The sequence below is a fragment of the Betta splendens genome, chromosome 7, assembly GCF_900634795.4.
Source record: "Betta splendens chromosome 7, fBetSpl5.4, whole genome shotgun sequence".
Lineage (NCBI taxonomy): Eukaryota > Metazoa > Chordata > Actinopteri > Anabantiformes > Osphronemidae > Betta > Betta splendens.
Window position 1 is genome coordinate 11,531,388 of NC_040887.2, and position 24,153 is coordinate 11,555,540.

The following is a 24,153-nucleotide window of genomic DNA, read 5'->3' on the forward strand; positions in this document are numbered from 1 at the left end:
ACCTGTGGCAGCTCCTGCCGACCTCCCGGAGGAGGTCGTGGCAGCTCCTGCCGACCTCCCGGAGGAGGTCGTGGCAGCTCCTGCCGACCTCCCGGAGGAGGTCGGTCCGGCTCCGTCTCCTGCCGACCTCCCGGAGGAGGTCGGTCCGCTCCTGGTCCCTGTGGTTTTTGTGCCAATGTGTGCAGGTGCAGCTCCTGGAGGTCCGGCCCCGGACACGTTCGCCTCAGCTCCTGGTGGTCCGGCCCCGGACACGTTCGCCTCAGCTCCTGGTGGTCCGGCCCCGGACACGTTCGCCTCAGCTCCTGGTGGTCCGGCCCCGGACACGTTCGCCTCAGCTCCTGGTGGTCCGGCCCCGGACACGTTCGCCTCAGCTCCTGGTGGTCCGGCCCCGGACACGTCTGTCTCAGCTCCTGGTGGTCCGGTCCCGGACACGTCTGTCTCAGCTCCTGGTGGTCCGGTCCCGGACACGTCTGTCTCCGCTCCTGGAGGCCCGGTGCCGGCCACGTCTCCACGTCTGTCCTCGTCTCTGGTCCCAGCCTCGCCTCCACGTCTGTCCTCGTCTCTGGTCCCAGCCTCGCCTCCACGTCTGTCCTCGTCTCTGGTTCCAGCCTCGTCTCCACGTCTGTCCCCGTCGCCGTTCCCGGCTTCCCGCCGGCTCTCGCCTCACCTGCCCGACGGAGGGTCAGGTCCTTGGCGAATCCTGTGGCAGGGATGGCGCTGCCTCCTGCGTTGTCGGCCACCTCGACTGGCCGGTTCCGGAGGCGACCACCTACCTGGAGGTCGCCGTTTCCTGCCGCGACGATGGCGCGGGTTCTGGCATTGCCGACCGCCGCGTCTTCTCAGTCCCCTGGAGCACCCCCGGTCTGGAGAGCACCGGCGCATGCGTTTGGCCACTGGAGGCGGCATGTTCCGACGCCGGCCTCCTAGGACTCCAGCCTTGCCCTCGGGCACAAGATGTGCCGTCTCGGCCTGGCGGCGGCGCGGCCGAGACTCTCCGCGCATCCACCACTCCTTGAGGAGGTTTCTGGACTTTGTATGTTCTTGTCATGGACTCACCTCATGGACTTTGTTCTGTTCCCTGCCACTCAGTTCTTGTGCCGTGATCATTATGTGTTTGTTCTAGCCCGTCACCCATCATGTTTAGTTGTGTTTTTCCTCTTTTTGGTTTTCTGTGGGACGTCTGGGAATCCGCCCTAGACGGGGGGGTTCTGTCACAGTCTAGATCATTTAGTCACTGTAATCACTCATTTCCGGTTTTATTTTGTCACCACTTCCTGTCGCAGTCATTGTTAGTTTCAGTCAGCCTTGCTCCTGGTTCTAATCTACTCACCTGTCTGTCATTTAGTCATTACCATTTAGTATTTAAGCACCACCTCTAAGCCCAGCGCCTTGCCAGATTGTCTCTATGTGTATTAGTCAGCAATCCAGCGTGTATTTTCATGATCCAGAATCCGTGTATGACCTTGCTTCTCCTGACCCTGATTCTCGTCTCATCTATGATCCTGCCTTGCCGTGAGTTTGATCCTAGCCTGCCTTGTGACCACCGCTTGTCTAAACCCTGTCTGTACTGAACCTGCCTGATCTGTGTATCGACCCTTGCCTGCCTGACCACGAGCTTGAATAAACCCTGTTGTGCACTGAGCCTTGTCTCCGCTGTGCGTGTGGGTCCGCTACCTCGGAGTCCGTGACAGGTGGGGCAGGTCACATACTGTATGTAGGCAGAGCAGCTGAAGGAGGTGCATGGTTAAAGTCCCCAGAGATCAGGAAGAGGGCCTGTGGGTGCTGTGTTTGCAGCCTGCTGGTGACTGAGAGCAGGGTCTCAGAAGCTGTGTCAGCGTTAGCGGAGGGTGGGACGTACACAGCAGGTATTATAACGTGTGTGAACTCCCTTGGCAGGTAGAATGGCCTCATGCCCACCGCCAACAGCTCAATGTCTCTGTTACACAGCTTCATTTTGACAGTGCAATGTCGTGGCATACACCACCTGGTGTTCACAAACACAGCCAGACCCCCTCCCTTCCTCTTACCGCTGTTCTCCGTTCTGTCCGCACGTAGCAGATGAAAATTGTCCAGTGCGACTGTCGAGTCCGGGATGAGTGACGTCAGCCAGGTCTCCGTGAACAGCAGGACGCTGCTCGTTCTGTACTCCGGCTGGTACCGTGTGAGCGCCGCGAGCTCGTCCATCTTGTTGGCGAGAGATCTCACGTTCCCCATGATGACGGAGGGGACAGCGGGCCTGAAGCGTCTCGTTTTCTCCCGTCGTAGTTTTCCAGCGCGGCGCCCACGTCGGGACTTCACCAGCACCTCAGCGGTGATCTCGTGTCTGTCTCTGGGCAGAACTACGGCGCTGCGCAGCGCGATCAGCTGCTCCGCGGTGTAAACAATGCGCGCTCTGGCCCCGACGCACATCGTAGCTTTAAAACAGCGTTTGTACTGCGCCAAACTTAGAAAAGCTATAAAAAAGCTGTGTACAGGTTGTGTACACTAATGCTACTAACAAAACACTAGAAAGATAAACTTGAGTAGGTGAAGAAAGTAATAAATAGAAGCAGGAGGACAGGAGCTGTTGTGACCAGCAGCCAGCTCGACCGGCGCCGGAGAAAGAAATGCAGCTTGATCACTTTTTTAAAATATTTTATTTGTGAGTTAAACATTTTCCACGATAAGAATGAGAAACAATTGACACAAAGAAGTAACAAATACAATCGTGGACTGCTTGTTACAGTGTGTTGTGTGTTATAAAATATTAAACCTTTTATTAAAGCAGAGTTTAGTTAATTAAATATACTTTTCAAGCTGCACAATATTTGTAAAACAATCAGCAGAGAAAATGAAAATAACCCTATAAAATAGTCTCTGTAGTCTCTGATGTATTCTGGGGTCCTTGTGTTGTGTTTGATTGTTGGTTGCTATCTCCTCCTCCTTCACTACCATTTTCGTTTTGTTGTTCCATTATCAGATTTTTAGCAACATTAAAACATTCTGCCAATTGTTCTTCATCGAGTTTACTCTTGATTCCGTCAGTCAGCTGACTCTTTGACCGCTCTCTCAGTAACTCTTCCAGTACCTTTTCCTCTTCTTTCATTATCATTTTGTAATATATATTTTTGTTGCTGGAGGTACATACAACAGAGTTACAACATTTTAGTGCTATTCTTTGACATATTCTAGGCCATTCAAACCATGATATTAGAGCTGCCACACAAACTATGCCAGCCAAAAAGCAAATTCCAAGGATCTGAAAAATAAATCATCCAAATAGTTTTGTTATTACACTTCACTGTGATCTGTTGTTTCCTACAGGTAAGTTTAAAGAAGGTCTTTAAAGCAGAAAAAAACACTCACCTTGGATCTGTTTTTCAGCGTAAAAAGGGTGACTCTGTCTTCATGGGTAAGGGTCATATTTGTTTTGCAGGCCAGCTGTGCCTGTTGTTTGGAGTTATCATTCCAACAGCAGACAAACCAGTCTCCATCAAGCCATACAAAAGCGACCCACAGCGCACTAATGAGCACTGATTTTAAAATGTCTTTACACAAAAAATATATAAACCTGCGGCAGTAGAACTTTCTACAGATTAGCAGAAACGTTTTCCGTGTCCAGAGAATAAAAACCCAGAATATCAAAGGTGGCACAAGCAGGTATACATAACACTCTTTTTCTTGCTGTTTACAGGTGCAGGGAAGGTCCTGGTCCAGCAAAATATTGTAGGTAAAGATCACAACAATGGCCCCAAATGTGCCAAGGTTCTTTGAAGTAAATTGTTGGCTTAGTATCGTCTCCATCTTCAGCTGGTGTCTGCAAGCTGCAACTCATTTCCTGTAATTTATACCACACAATTTCTGCTTTTTTTTCATTGTGGGCATGGTTCAAGGTGATAATATATGTATTGGTGAATTTATTTAATTTGTAAATATTTTATTAATCACATATTATTGTATGCTGATAGATGTTATTTAACCATAATAACCACAACAACTGTTTTTTACCCTGTAATCCCCCATACAAGACACCCGGTCGGCCCCAAACATTAAAGTGGTTAATTTGACAGCCTGCTTGTGGTGTGAAAGTTTCTAACAGGTTTCTAAATGAGGCTGACGCGAGGGAATTCATCCAGCTAATTCATTGCTTTTAATCCTCATGTCCACTCTGCTTCAGTAGCACCTGTACAGACCAGAAGATTATAGAAACCAAGGAGCCACAATGAGTTATAGCAGCTTCCCTCTATGTAATGTATAATTGCTGGAACTGGTTTCGGTGGTAAATATACTTTTACCACACATGATGTGTTAATTTATAGGTCTGCACTAAACCGCCTTGCGAGAGTCATGCAGCCTGGCTTGGTCACACATGATCTGGTGCTTTTTACATGTACATCAACACAGAGAGGCTACAAGTTGATTTGAAGAAACCCTTTTCCCCAGTAAAATCAAGGAGAGGACGCTGTTACTTTAACTCCAAAGCTGGTAGTTTATTCAGGTATAAGCAAAAGGCAATGGCTAATAATAAAAAAGATCAGTATCAGAAATCAAAAAATTACACTCAGAATACAGTCAAAACCATTATTCAGTCTTTCTGAGTGCTTTACTGGTTTTATAACCTCTATGTTGCTGGTAGTTTGGGCGTCAGCTTGAAAGCCATTGAGTTGGAGATAATGTGGATAATTTGTCTCCATCCCGTCCACTGCAGTTTTGAACTTGATTCTCCCTGGGATGCTTGATCTCGTCTGGATGAAGATGCTCCGCTGCCTGAAAGCAGATGCCCTTGATGATTTCTATTTCCTAGCTTTGCTCCTCAATTTTGTCCAGACCAACAGTGTCCCCCAGCCGTGGCGTATTCTACCCAACCAGCCAAAACCTGGGTTTTTAGATACATTTTTGTGCCTATATCATATACTTTTCAACATCACCCCATACACTCATTAGTTGCTTTATAGCGTAATTAACATCTTTTAACCAATCACAACCTACCAAGTACACTTGAACAGTCATGAGCTGAACTTCACTTCGCACCTGGCAACGTGACTTAATTTGGACACTTCTCATTTTGATATCTGGGGACTTTCCACCCGCACTGCAAAAACCTAGACTGAGCACACAGGATTAAAATAAACTCAGCTTGCACATTAGATTTATCAAAACTTGCACCTAGCTCGTTAACATTACCCTGTTTAATAGTTCCTCATATGCATTAACCCCATAAAAATCATCAGGTAATTTACCATTTGCTATTTCATTATCCTTATCATTGTCATCTGCTAAAGATAAGAATCAATACAGTCTAGCAAGTAATGCATCATCCTTAATACTTATTCAAACATGAAAATCATTGTTTCTTAAGATATTTTCTTATTATTAGCAATCAACTGAATATAAGAATCAACACAATAGTAAATAAATCATCATCAGAAATCAATTATAAGAATCAACAATAGTAGATTAATAATTATTTTATTTATCATTAATAATCAGTGGAACATAAGATTAAACATATAAGTAAATAAAAGGTCATCTTCTGCTTCTTTGATCATTTCTCTCTGATTTCCACTCCCTTCGCCTCTGATCATCTGTTCGTCCAGGGTACTCGTTCTGCCTGCTGCTTCGCCCTCTCTGTTGTTCCTTGACCCTGGTGTCAATTGTATTTATTATCATCTTGGGAAACGATTGTATTTGTTAACTTCATAGCAGTTTAATGATTTGGGTAAAAAAAATCAGCACCTGAAAAATACATTCTAGAAAACAATTTAAATTAATTGAATGAATATTCACTTTTACTACTGTTTACCACAGGATGGAGACGTTGAGCCGTGTTGCGTTTATAGGTCACTTAAATCCTGACGCACCTATAATCGCATATTTTGGCGTTTTTCTTGACAGACGTATATGAATATGAAACAAAAGTAATTTCAAACTTTATATGTCTAACTATGTTGACATACTATGTATGTATACCATCGTAAACGTCATTGTTCTTAGTCACTGTTGTGTTTCATCTACAGTCCAATCGTAATATTAGCGAATTCCGACAGCACGTGAAAGCAGCACTGGTACTGCGTTTGACACTTGTACCCTGATACAAGCTAATGCTAGCGTTCAACATGTCTGAGAAAGAGCTCGGGAAGAAGTGGGACCGTTGCCTGGCAGACAGTGCCATTAAATTAGGTAAATATCCCCGAGCCCTAAGCGCAAGGCGACGTCGTTACGTTAAATAACGGTGAAGTATGCAATGTATTTTTTATTTATTATGTTACAATTTTATTACCAATCTTATAGATTACAACAGATCATACTCAGTCACTTTGCCAATAAAATGACTCTGTCTGAGAATACCTCACTTTTATATGAATACCATTATCAATTCATCTTTCTTTACAGGAGCAGTAGCTTGGTGATCGTTGGAATGTCTTTTTTATTATTAGTTATGCTTGTTTTGGATTTGGTTCTGTGTAGAGCATGGCAGCATTTGCACTGTTCTACAGTTAGATTCATGTCTTTTTTTAAATCTTTTATTTGTGAGTTAAACCTTTTCCCACGATAAGAATGAGAAATAATTGACACAAAGAAGTAACAAATACAATCGTGGACTGCTTGTTACAGTGTGTTGTGTATTATAAAATATTAAACCTTTTATTAAAGCAAAGTTTAGTTAATTAAACATACTTTTCAAACTGCACAATATTTGTAAAACAATCAGCAGAGAAAATGAAAATAACACCATAAAATAATCAATTCAAATGATTGAATCATGGGCAGGCATCCTGGAAGTTTTCAGACTGTCTCTCATCCAATTAAAGGCTTTCTTCCTCCGACTCTGAAGAATTGATGGCTTAGCTTGGGTTTTGTTCTTCTGTTCTTCTCTTCATCAGATTTTTAGCAACATCAAAACATTCTGCCCATTTTATATCATTGAGTTTTTGCTTGATTCCGTCAGTCAACTGACGCTTTGACCACTCTCTCAGTAACTCTTTCAGTACATTTGGCTCCTCCTTCAATATCATTTTGTAATATATATTTTCATTGCTGGAGGTACATTCAGCAGAGTTACAACATTTTGGTGCTATACTTTGACATATTCTAGGCCATTCAAACCATGATATTAGAGCTGCCACACCAACTATGCCAGCCAATACGATAATTCCATTCATCTGAAAAATAAATCATCCAAATAATTTTGTTGTTGCACTTCACTGTAATCTGTTGTTTCCTACAGTTTAGTTTAAAGAATGTTTTTAAAGCAGAAAAAAACACTCACCCTGGATTCATTTTTCAGCTCAACAATGATGACTCTGTCGTCATTAGTCAGGTTCGCCGGGGTTTTGCAGGCCAGCTGTGCCTGTTGTGTGGAGTTATGATTCTTACAGCAGACAAACCAGTCTCCATCAATCAATACAAAAGCGACCCACAGCAGACCAATGAGCAGTGACTTAAAAATGTCTTTACACAAAAAACATTTAAACCTGCAGCAGTAGAACTTTCTGCAGATCTGCAGAAAAGTCTTCCGTGTCCAGAGAATAAAAACCCAGAATAGAAAAGGTGGCACAATCAGGTATACATAACACTCTTTTTTTTGCTGTTTACAGGTGCAGGGAAGGTCCCAGTCCAGCAAAATATTGTAGGTAAACATCACAACAATGGCCCCAAATGTGCCAAGGTTCTGTGGAGTAAATTGTTGGCTTAGTAGCTTCTCCATCTTCAGCTGGTGTCTGCAAGCTGCAACTCATAGCCACTTCCTGTAATTTATACCACACAACTTCTGTTTTTTTTTCATTGTGGGCATGGTTCAAGGTGATAATATATGTATTGGTGAATTTATTTAATTTGTAAATATTTTATTAATCACATATTATTGTATGCTGATACATGTTATTTAACCATAATAACCACAACAACTGTTTTTTACCCTGTAATCCCCCATACAAGACACCCGGTCGGCCCCAAACATTAAAGTGGTTAATTTGACAGCCTGCTTGTGGTGTGAAAGTTTCTAACAGGTTTCTAACTGAGGCTGACGTGAGGGAATTCATCCAGCTAATTCATTGCTTTTAATCCTCATGTCCACTCTGCTTCAGTAGCACCTGTACAGACCAGAAGATTATAGAAACCAAGGAGCCCCAATGAGTTATAGCAGCTTCCCTCTATGTAATGTATAATTGCTGGAACTGGTTTCGATGGTAAATATACTTTTACCACACATGATGTGTTAATTTATAGGTCTGCACTAAACCGCCTTGCAAGAGTCATGCAGCCTGGCTTAGTGACACACGATCTGGTGCTTTTTACATGTACATCAACAAGGAGAGGCTACAAGTTGATTTGAAGAAACCCTTTTCCCAGTAAAATCAAGGAGAGGACGCTGTTCCTTTAACGCCAAAGCTGGTAGTTTATTCAGGAAAACGCAAAAGGCAATGGCTAGTAATAAAATATCAGTATCAGAAATCAAAATCAGAATACAGTCAAAACCATTATTCAGTCTTTCTGAGTGCTTTACTGGTTTTATAACCTCTATGTTGCTGGTAGTTTGGGCGTCAGCTTGAAAGCCATTGAGTTGGAGATGATGTGGATAATTTGTCTCCGTCCCGTCCACTGCAGTTTTGAACTTGATTCTCCCTGGGATGCTTGATCTCGTCTGGATGAAGACGCTCCGCTGCCTGAAAGCAGATGCCCTTGATGATTTCTATTTCCTAGCTTTGCTCCTCAATTTTGTCCAGACCGACAGTGTCCCCCAGCCATGGCGTATTCTACCCAACCAGCCAAAACCTGGGTTTTTAGATACATTTTTGTGCCTATATCATATAGTTTCAAAATCACCCCATACACTCATTAGTTGCTTCATAGCGTAATTAACATCTTTTAACCCATCACTACCTACCAAGTACACTTGAACAGTCAAGAGATTAACTTCACTTCGCACCTGGCAACGTGACTTAATTTGGACACTTCTCATTTTGATATCTGGGGACTTTCCACCCGCACTGCAAAAACCTAGACTGAGCACACAGGATTAAAATAAAGCTCGTTAACATTACCCTATTCAATAGTTCCTCATATGCATTAACCATTTGCTATTTCATTATCCTTATCATTGTTATCTGCTAAACATAAGAATCAATACAGTCTAGCAAGTAATGCATCATCCTTAATACTCATTCAAACATGAAAATCATTGTTTCTTAAGATATTTTCTTATTATTAGCAATCAACTGAATATAAGAATCAACACAATAGTAAATAAATCATCATCAGAAATCAATTATAAGAATCAACAATAGTAGATTAATGATTATTTTATTTATCATTTTTAATCAGTGGAACATAAGATTCAACATCTGATTAAATAAAAGGTAATCCTTTGCTTCTTTGATCATTTCCACTCCCTTCGCCTCTGATCATCTGTTCGTCCAGGGTGTGACAATCAGCCGTCGCGCCTCTATGGGCGCTCCTGTGTGTTTTGCTTTGCTTTTTACTCGTTCTGCCTGCTTCGTCGCCCTCTCTGTTGTTCCTTGACCCTGGTGTCAATTGTATATTATCATCTTGGGAAACGATTGTATTTGTTAACTTTATAGCAGTGTAATGATTTGGGTAAAAAAAATCAGCACCTGAAAAATACATTCTAGAAAACAATTTAAATTAATTGAATGAATATTCACTTTTACTACTGTTTACCACAGGATGGAGACGTTGAGCCGTGTTGCGTTTATAGGTCACTTAAATCCTGACGCACCTATAATCGCATATTTTGGCGTTTTTCTTGACAGACGTATATGAATATGAAACAAAAGTAATTTCAAACTTTATATGTCTAACTATGTTGACATACTATGTATGTATACAATCGTAAACGTCATTGTTCTTAGTCACTGTTGTGTTTCATCTACAGTCCAATCGTAATATTAGCGAATTCCGACAGCACGTGAAAGCAGCACTGGTACTGCGTTTGACACTTGTACCCTGATACAAGCTAATGCTAGCGTTCAACATGTCTGAGAAAGAGCTCGGGAAGAAGTGGGACCGTTGCCTGGCAGACAGTGCCATTAAATTAGGTAAATATCCCCAAGCCCTAAGCGCAAGGCGACGTCGTTACGTTAAATAACGGTGAAGTGTGCAATTTATTGGCGTCCATAGCCGACATTGACTGGGTCAGAAGCTAAGTAGCTATGCTAGCTGCAAAGGACAAGAGAGTGACCACTTCTACCACGTTCAAACTTCACACACATCATCTGTGACTCGGTCCTGAGCTTTAACGCCGCTGAAGAACAAAAGCCTCGTCACTTCGGATTAATGCCTTTGCAATAGTATTATCAGGCAACGTCTTCTAGGAAAGAATTTAACTTTACGTCGGCCCACAACACGTAACTCCAGTAAACGGTACCGGCTCAGTTTGGACCAGTGAGGCTGTGCATTGTGAGCAAACACGTAGACTCCTATATAGAATCTTATGTGATGTTTCCTCTCCGTCTCAGGCGCTGGTCTGGGCTTAGGACTCGTGATGTCTGTCCTGTTCTTCAAGCGTAAGTAGATCAAACGCACGTCGTCCCTCAGAGGTTCTTGACGAGATGAGCTATGGACACTGCAGCACATACAAGTGTCCTCTGCTGCTCTCAGTAGAAAGGGTTTCCTTTTAATCTTTACTGATTCCCCCTGAGCGCCTGGTTTATTTTAAATGTAGCATTTGCATATTTAGGATAATTATTAGTATGTTTGAATCACACTGTGAAGTGCTTCCACAGTGTGTGAGAGAGGATAAAGAAGCTTTCTCATTTTCAGGGCACACGTGGCCCATTTCCCTGGGCTCTGGAGCGGGACTGGGGATGGCGTACGCCAACTGTCAGAATGACCTGCGATCACATTACCTGCTGCCCAGGAGTGAAAAGGTTAGTTATGTGCCGTAGAACCGTTAAAACCCTTTTTAAAACTATGCCATTTGTGACAACCCTGTGAAATGTAAGTGAGAATTTCTTTGCCATTGTCTGTTTTTACAGGAGCAGTAGCTTGGTGATCGTGGGACTGTCTTTTTTATTATTAGTTATGCTTGTTTCGGGTTTGGTTCTGTGTAGAGCATGGCAGCATCTGCACTGTTCTACAGTTAGATTCATGTCTCACTGTTCTAGTATGACTCTGTCTTTATTTAATAAAACATACACACACAAATGGACGGCCTAGTGATTTATTATTCCTCCGGCACATATTTAAATTGTGCAACGAGGGCCAAGTAGTTCAAAGAATGACTACTGTAATGATTTGTAATGGCTATATTCTAAACCGCCCAAGCAGTAAAGGTGGTACTTGAAAGAGTAACGAGGTCAAGTGTCAGTGCATCTTAAAATGCCTGTTTTGCTTTACTTCTGAAAAGCGTGTGGGAGGGATGTGGAGTGAGGTGGAGGAAGCAATGCGAATGCTGTCCCATAAGGTGGTGGGCCCGGTGCGGGAGGAGCGGGTCCGGAGGTTGCCAGCAGCGGGTCTGATGCGGCCGATGTAGCGCTGGCGATTAGTCACGACGGGGCTTTAAAAAGCATTGCCTGTCGTTCTGCGTCTGACGAGGCTGTCGAGATGCTGGAGAGCACTGGATTCTACCTTTTGAATCCTGTTGTGTTACACTTGGCGTTCAAGTGTTCCTGTTGCAGAGTGAATAATTATTGTCACTTCATTGTTTGGAGTGAGAGAACGGTGTGAAAAATGTGGAGCTTCCCCCGTCTCCTGATAGATGGCAAAGTAGTGAGCAACAATTGTTTGTCTGCTCTTAACAAAGCGCACTACCTTGAAATGCAGCTTTTAATTACATAGATGTGTTGTGGCACAATCTTAATCAGTCCTTTTCTTCTTAGTGCCCATTCAAAAACACAGCCAACTCTTTATTATGCGGCACAAGAATGCAAAATGGTTAAAAATACCGTGACCAAAAGTGGAAAACGCCCACTCCAGCTCGTGTGATGTAGAATTAGCATTTCTTGGCCGTAATTGTGCATGGTTATGCATTAACGCTCGCCGCTTCGACACGCTCCCTCTCAGTAGGCGTGCGTCGAGCCCGGGAGGCGCGCTGGAGTGGCCGACAAAAGGATTAACCGGAGCGCGCGCTACAAAGGCAGCGCCAAGGACCATCGTACCTGTAGAGCACTTCCAAACGACGGCTGGACTACTCTGTGGTGGTTCCTGCTCCCCAGAATCAAAGGGAACGTGAAAGGCTGCAGAGCTCCAGCAAAGCAAAGGAGCCGTGGCAGCGGCACAGAGCTGCTCCTCTGAGGTGAGCCGTCGTCCTTGATCTCTTCATCTTCAGTAGCTCCTCTCGGCAGCGCTGCTCCCGTCCGCCTGCTCCGCTCCCCTCTCTCGCTGTGCCCTCCTCCAGTGGCTGTCATCACTGTGACATGCTGCTTCTAAACCCTCTGTCAGCCACTGAATGGCTCATTCTGGCACCTAGCTGTGGATCAGGCAGGGAAACGCTGGTGGAAATGGAGAGATGAGTGAGGCAGTGGCGGCGGAAGTGAGCCCAGGGCACCTGGACATATTCCTGCCAGAAGACGATGGGCATCTTGTCTTGTGGGGAACACTGACACGGACTTCGACAAGGAGGAAGTTGAATGGCTCCTTAACTACGACGACGGTGGCTTGGAGTGAAAGTTGTGCCTGGGGAGGATCCAGACCTGTCGCGCCGATCGCTGCGTGAACCCACAGGAGCTGGTGTTTTGATCCCCGGGAGCCATGGCTGACTCTCACCTCTCCGGCCCGGCGGGGAGCCCCAACGGCAGCTCTCCCGCCTCCGGCGTGTGGAACGTGACGGGCAGCGGCCCGTGGCTGCTGGCCTTCATGCTGACCGTCATCATCCTCATGACCGTGTGCGGCAACATGCTGCTCATCGCGCTGGTGTTCGCCCACCGCTCGCTGCGCTGCACCTCCAACTGCTTCCTGGTGTCCCTGTTCCTGTCGGATCTCATGGTGGCGCTGGTGGTGATGCCGCCGGCCATGCTCAACGTGCTGTGCGGGGCCTGGGTGCTGTGGCCCGCCTTCTGTCCTATTTGGCTGTGCTTCGACGTGATGTGCTGCAGCGCGTCCATCCTCAACCTGTGCGTGATCAGCCTGGACCGCTACCTCTTCATCATCTCGCCGCTGCGCTACAAGCAGAGGATGACGCCGCCGCGGGCGCTGCTGCTGGTGGGAGCCGCCTGGGGACTGGCGGCGCTGGCCTCGTTCCTGCCCATCGAGATGAGGTGGCACAGCCTGGGCCACGGGGGCGGGCGTTCACCGGGCCCTGGGCTCAGCAGCAACGTCAGCTCCTACTCTGAAAGCTTGTACCCGGAGTCCTACTTCCAGCTGTCGCCATCGGGGGGTCTTTCCTTCCAGTGCCGCCTCCAGGTCACGCTGCCCTTCGCCCTGGTGGCGTCCGTGCTCACCTTCTTTTTGCCGTCCGGCGCCATCTGCTTCACCTACTGCCGCATCCTCCTGGCTGCGCGCAGGCAGGCCAAGAGGGTTGCGGCGCTGAGCCACCCCCCGCACCCGCACCCCTCGCTCGGGGAGCCCTCCCGGCCTCCTTCGCCACGGGTGGGAGCGCCCCAGTTCCAGCAGGACAGGGACGTCTGCAGGTACCAGGACCCTCCCGTGTCCCAAAACGCGCCGGTAAGAGAGAGCCCAAATACCACCACAGACCTGAACATGAACCCGAGGAGTGTCACAATGTCAAAATAGAAGATTTGCCTTAGTGTCTGTCCTGCCTTTAACATTTAACAGATATCTATATTTGCATCCTTTGATTTTACCAACATTGAATGATAGCAGTTTGTTCTGTTAAGGTTTCTATTTTCTAGTAATCATGAAGCTTTAGTTTAGAAGTGGATTAGAAGGTGTCAGTGTCACGTCCTTTACACGTGGATGTTTGTCCATAAACAGCATAATAGACCTATAAATACATTTGTTCAATGGTGTTTATAGCTTTAACAAACAATGAGCCCGGAGCTTAACTACAGGACTGTTGGCTCAGATTCGAGGGGTTTCTAGCAGGAAAGCACACTTACTGATTGGATAGGATGCAGTGGGGAAACTTAATGATTTGTTTATTTGTGAGTGTAAGTCTTCACATTGCTCTTTGCAGCCGTCGGTGAACAGTGAGCGGCATCTGGCTCACAGGCAGGGCCGGAGGGCGCTGAAGGCCAGTCTGACCCTGGGAGTCCTCCTGGGACTCTTCTTCAGTGCCTGGCTGCCGTTTTTCATCACCAACATGGCTCAGGTGAGCAGAGATAGGACACCATCACGTAAAATTTGACCAATTAAAATAGGAAAAAAAACACAGTTGGTGTGAGACGTTTGCATGAGAAGAGCTGCGTAGCGGCATTCAGTTTGTCATTTCTGAAATTTCTTTCCTACTTCTGAAATCGAGTGACACTGATTTTCTCAGAAATGTATTTGTGTGATGAGCATAAAAAAGGGAAAACGCAAAGGAAAGAAGGAGCGATAACACTTGGATACAGATCTATTTTTGTATGGGCCAGCTTTGGCGTCACAGCTTTGCCAAGCTATCCAACAAGGAAATAGATTGGCATTTCAGCTTTGTGCGTCTGACTCATTCCAAAGCCTAGACAACAACACACCAAAGTGCCATTTATAATTATTATCCTTTGTATGTTTTTGATTTGGACCTGATTATACCCAATGCACACACTCATTACTCAGCGATCAAACAGGAAAGGCAATGAAATCCTCAGCACGACTAAACGAATGTTAAAAAACAGCTCAATCTAAATTGGTAATGACACTTCTCTCTTTTTTTTCAAGTGTTCAATGATCCAGTCATTTTGATTTCCCATCTGTGCCCTTTCGCTTCTCCCCTGCATTGCACAGAGACTTGACTGTCTCTGCGCTCTCCTTCCTTTTTCACACTCAATGTGGTGTGTGAAACTCACCCCTCCTTTCTGTCCTATTCCCACCGCCTCCCCGCTCATCTTGATAGTATTGGAAGCGCTCCTCTAACAGCTGTCTCCTCCTTCACTGTCCCTCTCTAAACCTGGTGTTTATGCCCAAGTCAGTGTGGCACAAATGTATTTGCAACATGTATCTAGGGACAATTATATGTTTTATAAGAGGAGCGGAGACGCGATGTTGTGAAGAAAACATCTTAAAAAATGAATATAACAAATATAAAAGTAGAAGTATACATAGGGAAAACTTGTTGGCATTGACATCTGCTGTTTGGATCTTTACTCAGGCGGTGTGTGAGTGTGTGCCTCTTGCCCTGTTCGACGCCATCACTTGGCTGGGCTACTGTAACAGCACCATGAACCCGATCATCTATCCGCTGTTCATGCGCGACTTCAAGCGGGCTTTGGGGAAACTTGTGCCCTGCTGCTCGTCGCAGTCGCACAGAAGGCCTTCGCCGGTGCTCTCCCTCTCGCTGCGGAACTCAGGGGAGCCCAACGTTGCCAGCAGCCCAGCCTCCCCCCTGGCCTCCGACCCGACTCACCCCCCCGCCACCGCCACAGACGCCGTCAACCTAATGGATGCGGAGCACGCTGGGATGGAGCTGCCACTCTTTCTGCCCAATCAGGTCGAGACCCTGGATTAAACAGTAGTTGCAAAATCAAGTCACCTAATGCTGAGCCAAGGCTGGTGATGTAAGAGTGATTCAGGTATTGAAACTCATGCAGTAATGATGATTCACTCACACCTAAAACCTCAAGGTCTAAGTGAAAAAATATCATTTTAAAAATTTTTATTTAAAATGTTTATGGACACTAATGCAGTCATCTAAACTTGTTCTATCTATAATCGTGAGCTTATTATGCTACATTCTCAGAAACTGATGTATGCACATGGCTAAAAAAAAAACACGAAGGTTACGGCTCTTTCCAGTTAGCAGAGCCAGTATATAATGGGAGCAATGTCAACTCTCCATTATGCAGAGCTTCACAGATGGAACAGAGAAAAGCAAGGCCTTGAAGAAGACGCATTCACTGATTTGCCCCCAGTCCTATGGAAATTAAATTACCTTGATAGCATCCATAGCAACCAAGCCAACAGGAGGACAATGAGGACACAGGAAACGTGGATTCTGCCTATTTGTAGCGTCCATTAAAACCAGAAAAACGAGAAATATTTCAAGCCATGTGGTCAACTCACAAGCTTAGACAATAAATTACTATTCATTGTTTAATCACTATCCATCTGTTTCATCACTATCATCTACTAAACTATTTACATTTTGTTAGAAAGATGTATTTAATTCAAACCCTGATTCATTACATAATTACTACGATGACATAAAAACTTCATTTAGTGTCTAAACCAGTGAAATCCGAGGCTTTCACTGTTACAAGCAGCCATATGTGTCCATTGTCTCTTGAGCAGTCTCTGGCATGTCAGGCTTTGAGAATGGATCTAATCTTCTCTTCCAAAAACTGTGAGTTTACAAGGAAGCAGCTGGTCCTGTAACATGCTCTTTACAAGTCTGCTTGTTTTATTCGTGTGTGTTCTGCTTTCCAGTGTGTATCATCCCAGCTCCATGATATGTGTTCGCTGTCTTCTTCAGCCTCCTCCGCAGCATTGCATACTGTGTCATTATTAGTGGCGTGCTCCTCAGAAGTAGGTGGTGAATTGTTCCGCTCCGTGATTTGGTCCTCAGATTCTGTATCATTCAAAGAGTCTAGCAGGTCTGAAATATCAGGGATGTCCCAGCCATCACATGTTTCCTCTGTCACAGTTATGTTTCCACTTTCTTCTGTGCACGTCTGCTTTATAGCCGAGTTCTGTGTCTCTGGCACCTGTTGCTCGCTGGGGCTTTGGTCAGATTCATCCATTGTTATGTTTGTAACAGTAACAGGCTGTGGAAGAGCAAAAATGGCTCCTGGCACTTCCTTGGTAGGAACGCCTACTGCCACCAAGATGGTGTCCATCTGACGCATGTAGTCCAAGTGACCTTTCACCTGGGAAGCAGACACATAGCTTTAACTGTCTGTCTGAAAATGGGACATACTGTACGTAAATGTCAAGTATTTTGTGAAAGGTATTTTCTAGACAGCAACTTTTACAATAATATTTATCAATGCTTTGATAAATTATCTTTTGTCAAGTGTGTTGAATGTGAAGTGTTAAGTGTTACTGTACTGTACATAAAATCATGTTTTTTAAATTGTGGAAGAAGAGCACAGCTTTGAACAGACCAACAGAGGCCTTAATTTAAATTTGATTATTTTTCCTTATCATTAAATGTTGTTTGAACAACCATCTCTATTATAGTATTAATAAAATTGTGTATTTAATAACATTGCGTTACAATTATTAGTTCAGTTTTGGTAATAAGATTTTTTTTTTTCAAATTATCTAAAAAAAAACAACTCACGACTGAGGAAAGATCCACGTTGACAATTCGTCGATCCTGGATGCTGATCGGCTGTAGCCCCGCAACAGATAGCTGTGCAGCTGAACTCCGGTACAAAAAACCCAGGAGCCAGTCTCCTCTGAGAGGTGGAGACTCATCTTATAGCACTTCATACTTAAAACCATGGATGCATAAATCCATGAAATCATTACAGTCTGTATAGTTTTACCTGCAGTATCCGTTCACAATTTTTCCAGCCACAACCTTGGCCATTCTCTCCCAAGCCTTTTCTGAACCATCCACCGGTGCTCCAAGGAGAACCACATCTTCCACAACTCCTTCACTACCTGAGGAATCAAAGCAGCACCTATTAAAGACCAAGGACAAATTTCCTTTGAATGAAAATCCATTATAACACAGGAGCTGGTGCAGTGGATGTGGCTCAATGGAGGTCTAAGGCACACATAATTAAACTAAAATCTGTTTCCAGATTCACAGACATTTGTAGACACTCATTGTAAACCACCAGCTACTAGTTCATCAAAACAATTCTTAGTGTAAAGGTTTGTGGGAAAAGTGTTTATACCTTGATCATTGGCAAGTTCCTGTAGACAGTAGTAGATGACTCTGGCCCCAAGACTGAAACCTATGAGACTCACAGGACGCTTCCCCTTCAAATATGGAAAAAATAAATGAAGCCATCTGAAAGCTCAACTCTGTTAATTATTCTCCCTGCATTAATTTCATAGTTTAAGTTCAATAAATGCAGATAATAACGTGTTCAGCCAATGACACAGTGACACTCTGGCAAACTAATGTGACGTGAGTATTAACACAGGTGAGCTAAGGACAATACCTGCTGTCTACTTCTCAAAACCTGTGCCAGATGTTTCCCCACTTCAGCCGAGCGGTTCAGACAAACAGACCATGGGTTGTCAATGACACTGGCAGCTGCCAGCAAAGAAGCAGGCCACGTCAGAGCCGTCAGGATGCCTGGGCAACGTAATGGCACATATTCATGCATTAATATGAGGAAAAGTGCTATGACAGATTTAAGTCCTCTTAGAGGAAAGTGCTTGCTGTATTATCAACTTCCCACCTGATAGAACCGTGTACTTGAGAGCTTCCTGTGCCACCATGCTGACCAACCCGTCCAACAGAGAGGTCATGGCTGAGCCCAGGTCCCTCAGGAAACGCGACTCCCACACCAGGCAGTACTGTTCCCCGCATTCGCCCAGGCTGCACCAGGGGGCCTGGAACGAATCTGGAAGTGAACCAGACGGTGTTTGACTGTTTTACGCATAATTGACTTTAAACATTGACATCAACACATTTATTATATATTATACAATATATGTCCCCCTCCTAATTATTGTAAACTGTAAGTGTTTGCAGTGAGACAGAAGAAGCCAACCTACTGTATTTTCCACTGCAGAGCCATCCTGTCACTGCAATGGTGAGATGAAGATGCTTCCCAGAGTTTAGTGGCAGAAACTGAAATTCCTCTATGGCCCCAATGCACTTATTCATCTTATATCCTGGAGTCACCAAAGCAAAACAATCGTGTGCAAAAATTCTAGAAAGATTAACTTGTTTTGTCAACAACCGTGTGCCCTCTTACCAGTCAGTCCAGCTCCTGCTGCCCCAAACAGAGAGGCCATGATTGCTATGCCCGCGGCCGAGCCCAGCGCGGCGGCCCCACCGGCCCCCAGCACAGCGCCGGCCCCCGCCGCCACCAGAGGTGCAGCCAGCCCACCTGTCACACCTGGCAGAGGAAGAACAATGAGAATCAGTATGGGAGGAAAAAGCCTGCTGGAGCAGAGTGACAGTGTGTGGTGAAGTGCTTTCAATTCATTTTTAACACGATATTTAAGTTCGGAGAATAAAGAAATAATCACCTATCACTGTTCCCCCTCCTACGGTGGCTAATCCAATCAAGAGGTAACGTCGGAACTTTCGCCCTCTTTCTCTTTTCAGACGGCGAGAGGACTCCTCTCTAATGGAAGCAGAGTGAGAAAGGCCACATAACCATCATGTTTAAAATAAATACCATACCATAGGATTTAGCAATAAGAAAGGCTTGGGTAGAACATACTGTAATAAACCTATAATAAACAGTGAATACTGTTAGTGTATCCTGCAGCAATGCTTCTATTCCACCATTTAAACACAACTCACTCGCTCTCCTCTCCTGCTTCCCTCAGTCGTTCTCCCAGTGTTTCTTCAAACTCCTCCAGCTGCTGTGGTGACACTCGTAGCAGACAGCTGACGTGACGGATGAGAACCCTCGCTCTAGCGTCATACTGGCCTGAGGGCATAACAGATCCCGCCAATTATATAGCACCAGAATTTAATCCAACTTTCAGTTAGATAAAAATGAATTAAATCATTCTTACCATCTTTGACAGAAAAAGACACCAAATTCTGCAAAGACACCAGATTTCAAACTAAATATGAATATTTTATAAAGGTGTGCATTCACCTTTAGGGAACACACAATTTTCATTGCACATTTATATTTGCAAACCCAACAACTTAATTTCCCGGCATCATTACACTTAAATGCATCCTAAATGCAAACTGCATCCGTAGTTAGAGCAGCAAGCACCTGTATGACGGGGGTCGCGCCTGCAACCAGCAAATGTTCGGCCTGCAAGATGGAGAGAAACGTGTCCGAGCCCTCGAAGCCCAGGCCAGACAGAAAAGCCCCCATAACGGGCATCACTGACTCATCCAGGTCCAGCCAGCGGACCAAGCCTTGCAAGTAGAGCTCCCGAAACACACTGAGAAAGAGACACAGACAGTTTACAGCTTAGGTAAAAAGTTATTAATCATTATGTAATAAGCTCAAGTGGAAAAATAAAAAGACAGTACATGTGATTTCTAAGACTTTCTAAATGACTACTGCTAATTTCATGAAGATAAAAACTGTAATCTTTCCCCTTCTCCACCGTGTGTTCATATAAACACTAGTGTGATGAGTTCAAACCACCACATAATCAGGTCTGTCATCTTTCATATCCTATAAGAAGTTGTCTGGAAGGATTTTAGCTAAGCAGAATGAAGGTTGTAACCTTACACACCTGAGGACACTGCTGTGTGGGTTTATTTTACCTGTTTTCAGGTCCGGTAAATAACTGACCCAGGGAGACACCGCACAGGGCAGCAAAAGCAAACCTGCCCTGCTCTGTCAGCTGCCGGCTGATAATCTTCTCTGTGCTCTGGTCTGATTGGGCACCTTGTGCTGTTCCTGCCCCTCCTGGGTCTAATGTGATAAATGGATAAAGCTTAATGATTAACTTCAAGTTAGTTTGCATCACACACATCATATAAGAAATGTAGTGCAAAGAGTCCAGCCTAAGATTGAAAACACAATAATCATAAGATCAAACAAAGTGAATTCAACAGATCAAATGAAGGCTATAATACTTAAATATATATTAAGGAGCCATCTCTCTCTCTATATATACCCCCTCTTGTTCTTGCCTCAAACCAATAATAGCTACATAAAACTAGGTTGGATGGGATCTAACTCTGTACATCTCGTCATGCCTCTGAAGAACTGACCTGAATTCAACATAGAGAATGTATTAAATGTAAGCCAGATAAAGCTAATTTGAATTAGCAGTTAGCGGTCAGCCAAACAGACGCAAGTAAACGTAGGCCGATAAACAGCTGGTTGTTAGCGGCCGTGCTGCTTTAGTCGGTCGACCTGCTGTCGGTTACGTGGTAAACTTTCGTAACATCGTGAATTTAAAAACCGTAACTCAAAAACGACAAATGGGAAACACTGAACAGACTACTTGGTACCTGGAGCGAAACTAGAGTCCATGTTGCCCTTTTAATCGTCCACGCTCACAATTGTCTCAACTCTGTGTCGACTGAACTTTTGTTGCATTCACGTATTTTCTCGGAGCTCGGACATCTGACAACTACACATCAATACGACAGTCACAGGGCCACATTTCGATAGTAAATATTTAAAAAAAACAACGTGGATGTTTAAATTATTTTTTACTACAAACACGTACAAAAATAAAAAGCATTACGGTTTATTACAAATACATTTTAATTAAAATCAACAGTCGTAAAACACTGTATTGCGCACGCATTTAATATCGTTACAACTGTTGACCAGTAGGTGTAAGTGTAACATTTATCTTTGTACAGTTGTTCCTCCACAACCATGATTGTAGAGGAACAACTTTTAAATAAGTTCCCTATGAGATTAAAGCAATCAGAGTTAGTTTAGACAGTTCATCTAGGGCTGCCAGCAGCACTAATACTCCTCTCAGATGCTGAGTGACAGCACATCAGAACCAGGACGGTTGCCTGACAACTACTCACACTCAAGGACACACTCACACAAGCTCACTGGAATCATTTGATCAGATGTTGCCGGTGGCTGAGAGTCCAACAGGACATAGCGTTGTTCAGCGGTGTGATTATTAAAGTGATGTTCATAGAGTCACAAGGATAACAGAGAAAGAGACAATACCAGGCCCAGTTCAGTGGCTTCGATTCTGTGATGCTGTTTATGAGCAGATGAACGAGGCGAAGAAAAGCAGCGTTTTATTTATGTAGTGTCTCTCTAAACCCGGGCTCCCCAGTGAAACCACAGCAAAAGCAACAAGACACCTAAAGCGCCTCCTGCAAAATCACAGTAACGTCACTAAATGGCTGGCAAATGCTCCGCGTGCACCAGTAGCGAATGGTTTATTGAGAGCAGAGAGATTGAGAACAGAATGCACCAGAACAACAGCCAGGTGCCACAGAACCACTGAATTAGACTTTAAAAGATCCTGTAGAAGATGCTGCCTGTATGAGTGATCCACAGACGCCCCTTTGTGCAAAACCACATTAATTGAAGACCATAACATGCTTCAATCCTTCACACTGAATGAACATCGTCTGAAGCTGCAGCCTTTTTCTATATATATATAAGGAACTGTGGCATGATTACATCATGTAAAACCTCCTTCTGTCTTGTTGTTTTGTTTAAATATACTACTATTAAGTGTCAAACAGGGTGTGACTTTATTAAGCTGTTTTTTGCACAGAGCCCTTATTCTCTTCATAAATGAACCCGTTCAGCTCATCGTGGACTCTCTCTTCGTTATCCTCAGACTGTGGGGCCGCGTCCCACCCGCTCGGCTCCCATCTGCTCCATCAGCCACCTTTTGCCGCGCACACTCGGCAGCGGCGTCCAGGCCTCTTCATGTGTTCCATTTCATTTCACTGGAACAGAGCGAGCCAAACACCGGAACAGTGTGCGAGGGCGGACGGCGCTTCCACCAGGTCTTCCTGAGAAGGAGCTGTGCGCACGGCGCGGGTGCTTTGTCAAAATAATATCCTGACCCTGTCGTGTTGGAATCCCCAAACCAGCGTGCGATGTATTTGTCTGTCTTTGTGAGGCATCCTGTTTATACAGCCCCAAACAGTCTCTAGTGTGTCATAAACCAGACTTTTAAAGCAGCAAAGCCTCCGTTTGATTAGGAGCACGGTTCGATAGCGAGGCTTCATTCGGTTTTATTGTCTTTCATATTATAAACAGTGATTTATACATTAAACACGCCAGCATGTGCAACCAGACACTAATAATATACAGATATAATAATAATATACATTATTGTTGGGTGGCACCGCAGTTATTTCTCCTTTTACAGACCTGACCTTTCAGCTTGTCTCAACTTGTAATTAAAGGCTCACAGCAACAGAAAAGATAATATGAAGCAAACTCTCGCTGAGTCTTACACACAGTCTATGCATCTGTGTGTCTGAGCTCAGTGTCTCAGGTAAACAGTATTTACAGGTCTAGTGTTACCAGGGGATCAGCCTCAGTTCTCACATCTGTGGGGATTTGCAATCCAGCATGTCTTGACATACGTTACTACAGATTTATTTGTCATTTTCTACATAATTGCACCTTCATGTCATAATATGAGGTTCTCTCACAGTGACAACATTAACAGGTTTATTTCTATGTGTAAGGTTTCCAAGTTTGGACTGTTTTAGACAGAAACCAGTTTAGAATCACATTGGCTATTTTTAAAAGGTGTAAAGCCATTTAATGAAGGCCTAGAAATGGAAACCACCGGGACATGCTGCAGAAAGAGCCTCTAGATCACAGGAGTCAATTAGAACGGTCTTTTAATAAACAAGAAGTGAAGAAAATGAATTTAAACCATTTCTGCAATGCATCAGTGTGGACCAAAGTGATGAGCTATGTGGCAGATGGATGACGCTGAGCTCCTGAACACTGCGAGCTTGGCTGATGAAAGAAAAACAGTGTAGTAGATTGGTGGACAGGCTGGGAATATTTAAGAAGCTTCAGAAAGTAATATCCAAAATGAAGACAACCCCTAAAATAACATAACAGCAGTCACTCAAAACTCTGCCCCTCGGGCGAAATCCCCCCTTCCCTCCTGTAGGTAAACTGACGTGTGTGTGTGTGTGTGTGTGTGTGTGTGTGTGTGTGTGTGTGTGTGTGTGTGTGTGTGTGTGTGTGTGTGTGTGTGTGTGTGTGCCCTCGTAGAATGGATTAGTCATTTTAGAGCAGACAGGCACAGCTAAAACCAGACAAGTTCAAACACAGCCACTCGATAGCGTATCACAGCGAGACAATATGAGTCTCCTTCTCTTCCCCTGTTCTGTCACCCTGATGCTCGGTGGGGGGGGGGGCGGCCCACCGACCTGAGGGGGCTCTAGGTGGGTGTGTTATTTGAGCAGGAAGCGGGGAACTGATAACAGAGCGAGGCCGATTTTAGGATGTGCAGAAAATGTGAGTGAAGCAGAGACATGACAGGTGATTGTGTTAACGGCCCGGACGGAAGGCTGTGATCAGAGATAATTTGATGTTC

General features: G+C 44.6%; 3 protein-coding genes and 2 long non-coding RNA genes across 6 annotated transcripts; 3 read left to right on the forward strand and 2 right to left on the reverse strand.

Annotated features, from left to right (window-relative positions):
• Positions 1 to 4,453: 4,453 nt before the first annotated feature.
• Positions 4,454 to 10,711, reverse strand: LOC114858965 (uncharacterized). The gene is made up of 3 exons (XR_008695137.1): positions 10,367 to 10,711; positions 4,969 to 5,623; positions 4,454 to 4,746 (listed from the first exon to the last, which is right to left on the reverse strand). It is a non-coding gene; the product is annotated as an uncharacterized LOC114858965 (long non-coding RNA).
• Positions 5,789 to 8,567, forward strand: LOC129604340 (uncharacterized). Its single transcript, XR_008695138.1, has 3 exons — positions 5,789 to 5,897; positions 5,997 to 6,159; positions 7,578 to 8,567. It is a non-coding gene; the product is annotated as an uncharacterized LOC129604340 (long non-coding RNA).
• On the forward strand, positions 9,883 to 11,145 carry micos10 (mitochondrial contact site and cristae organizing system subunit 10). Its single transcript, XM_029156746.2, has 4 exons — positions 9,883 to 10,037; positions 10,458 to 10,505; positions 10,762 to 10,868; positions 10,977 to 11,145. Exons 1-4 carry the CDS (start codon positions 9,959 to 9,961, stop codon positions 10,983 to 10,985), a joined length of 243 nt encoding a protein of 80 aa, XP_029012579.1. The 5' UTR covers positions 9,883 to 9,958; the 3' UTR covers positions 10,986 to 11,145.
• Positions 11,146 to 11,289: 144 nt separating this feature from the next.
• Positions 11,290 to 17,237, forward strand: htr6 (5-hydroxytryptamine (serotonin) receptor 6). The gene is made up of 3 exons (XM_029156745.3): positions 11,290 to 13,602; positions 14,075 to 14,209; positions 15,185 to 17,237. The coding sequence occupies exons 1-3, from the start codon at positions 12,691 to 12,693 to the stop codon at positions 15,539 to 15,541; spliced, it is 1,404 nt and encodes a 467-aa protein (XP_029012578.1). The 5' UTR covers positions 11,290 to 12,690; the 3' UTR covers positions 15,542 to 17,237.
• On the reverse strand, positions 15,674 to 21,255 carry tmco4 (transmembrane and coiled-coil domains 4). Of its 2 annotated transcripts, XM_029156743.3 has the most exons (14): positions 21,104 to 21,255; positions 20,408 to 20,558; positions 19,902 to 20,076; positions 19,690 to 19,717; positions 19,472 to 19,601; positions 19,192 to 19,289; positions 18,915 to 19,058; positions 18,712 to 18,831; positions 18,393 to 18,557; positions 18,150 to 18,286; positions 17,880 to 17,964; positions 17,523 to 17,640; positions 17,315 to 17,432; positions 15,674 to 16,898 (listed from the first exon to the last, which is right to left on the reverse strand). In XM_029156743.3, exons 1-14 carry the CDS (start codon positions 21,123 to 21,125, stop codon positions 16,416 to 16,418), a joined length of 1,974 nt encoding a protein of 657 aa, XP_029012576.1. In that variant the 5' UTR covers positions 21,126 to 21,255; the 3' UTR covers positions 15,674 to 16,415. The 2 variants fall into 2 exon arrangements, with proteins under 2 accessions (XP_029012576.1, XP_029012577.1); XM_029156744.3 differs by lacking the exon at positions 21,104 to 21,255 and having other exon boundaries at positions 20,377 to 20,517.
• Positions 21,256 to 24,153: the final 2,898 nt, after the last annotated feature.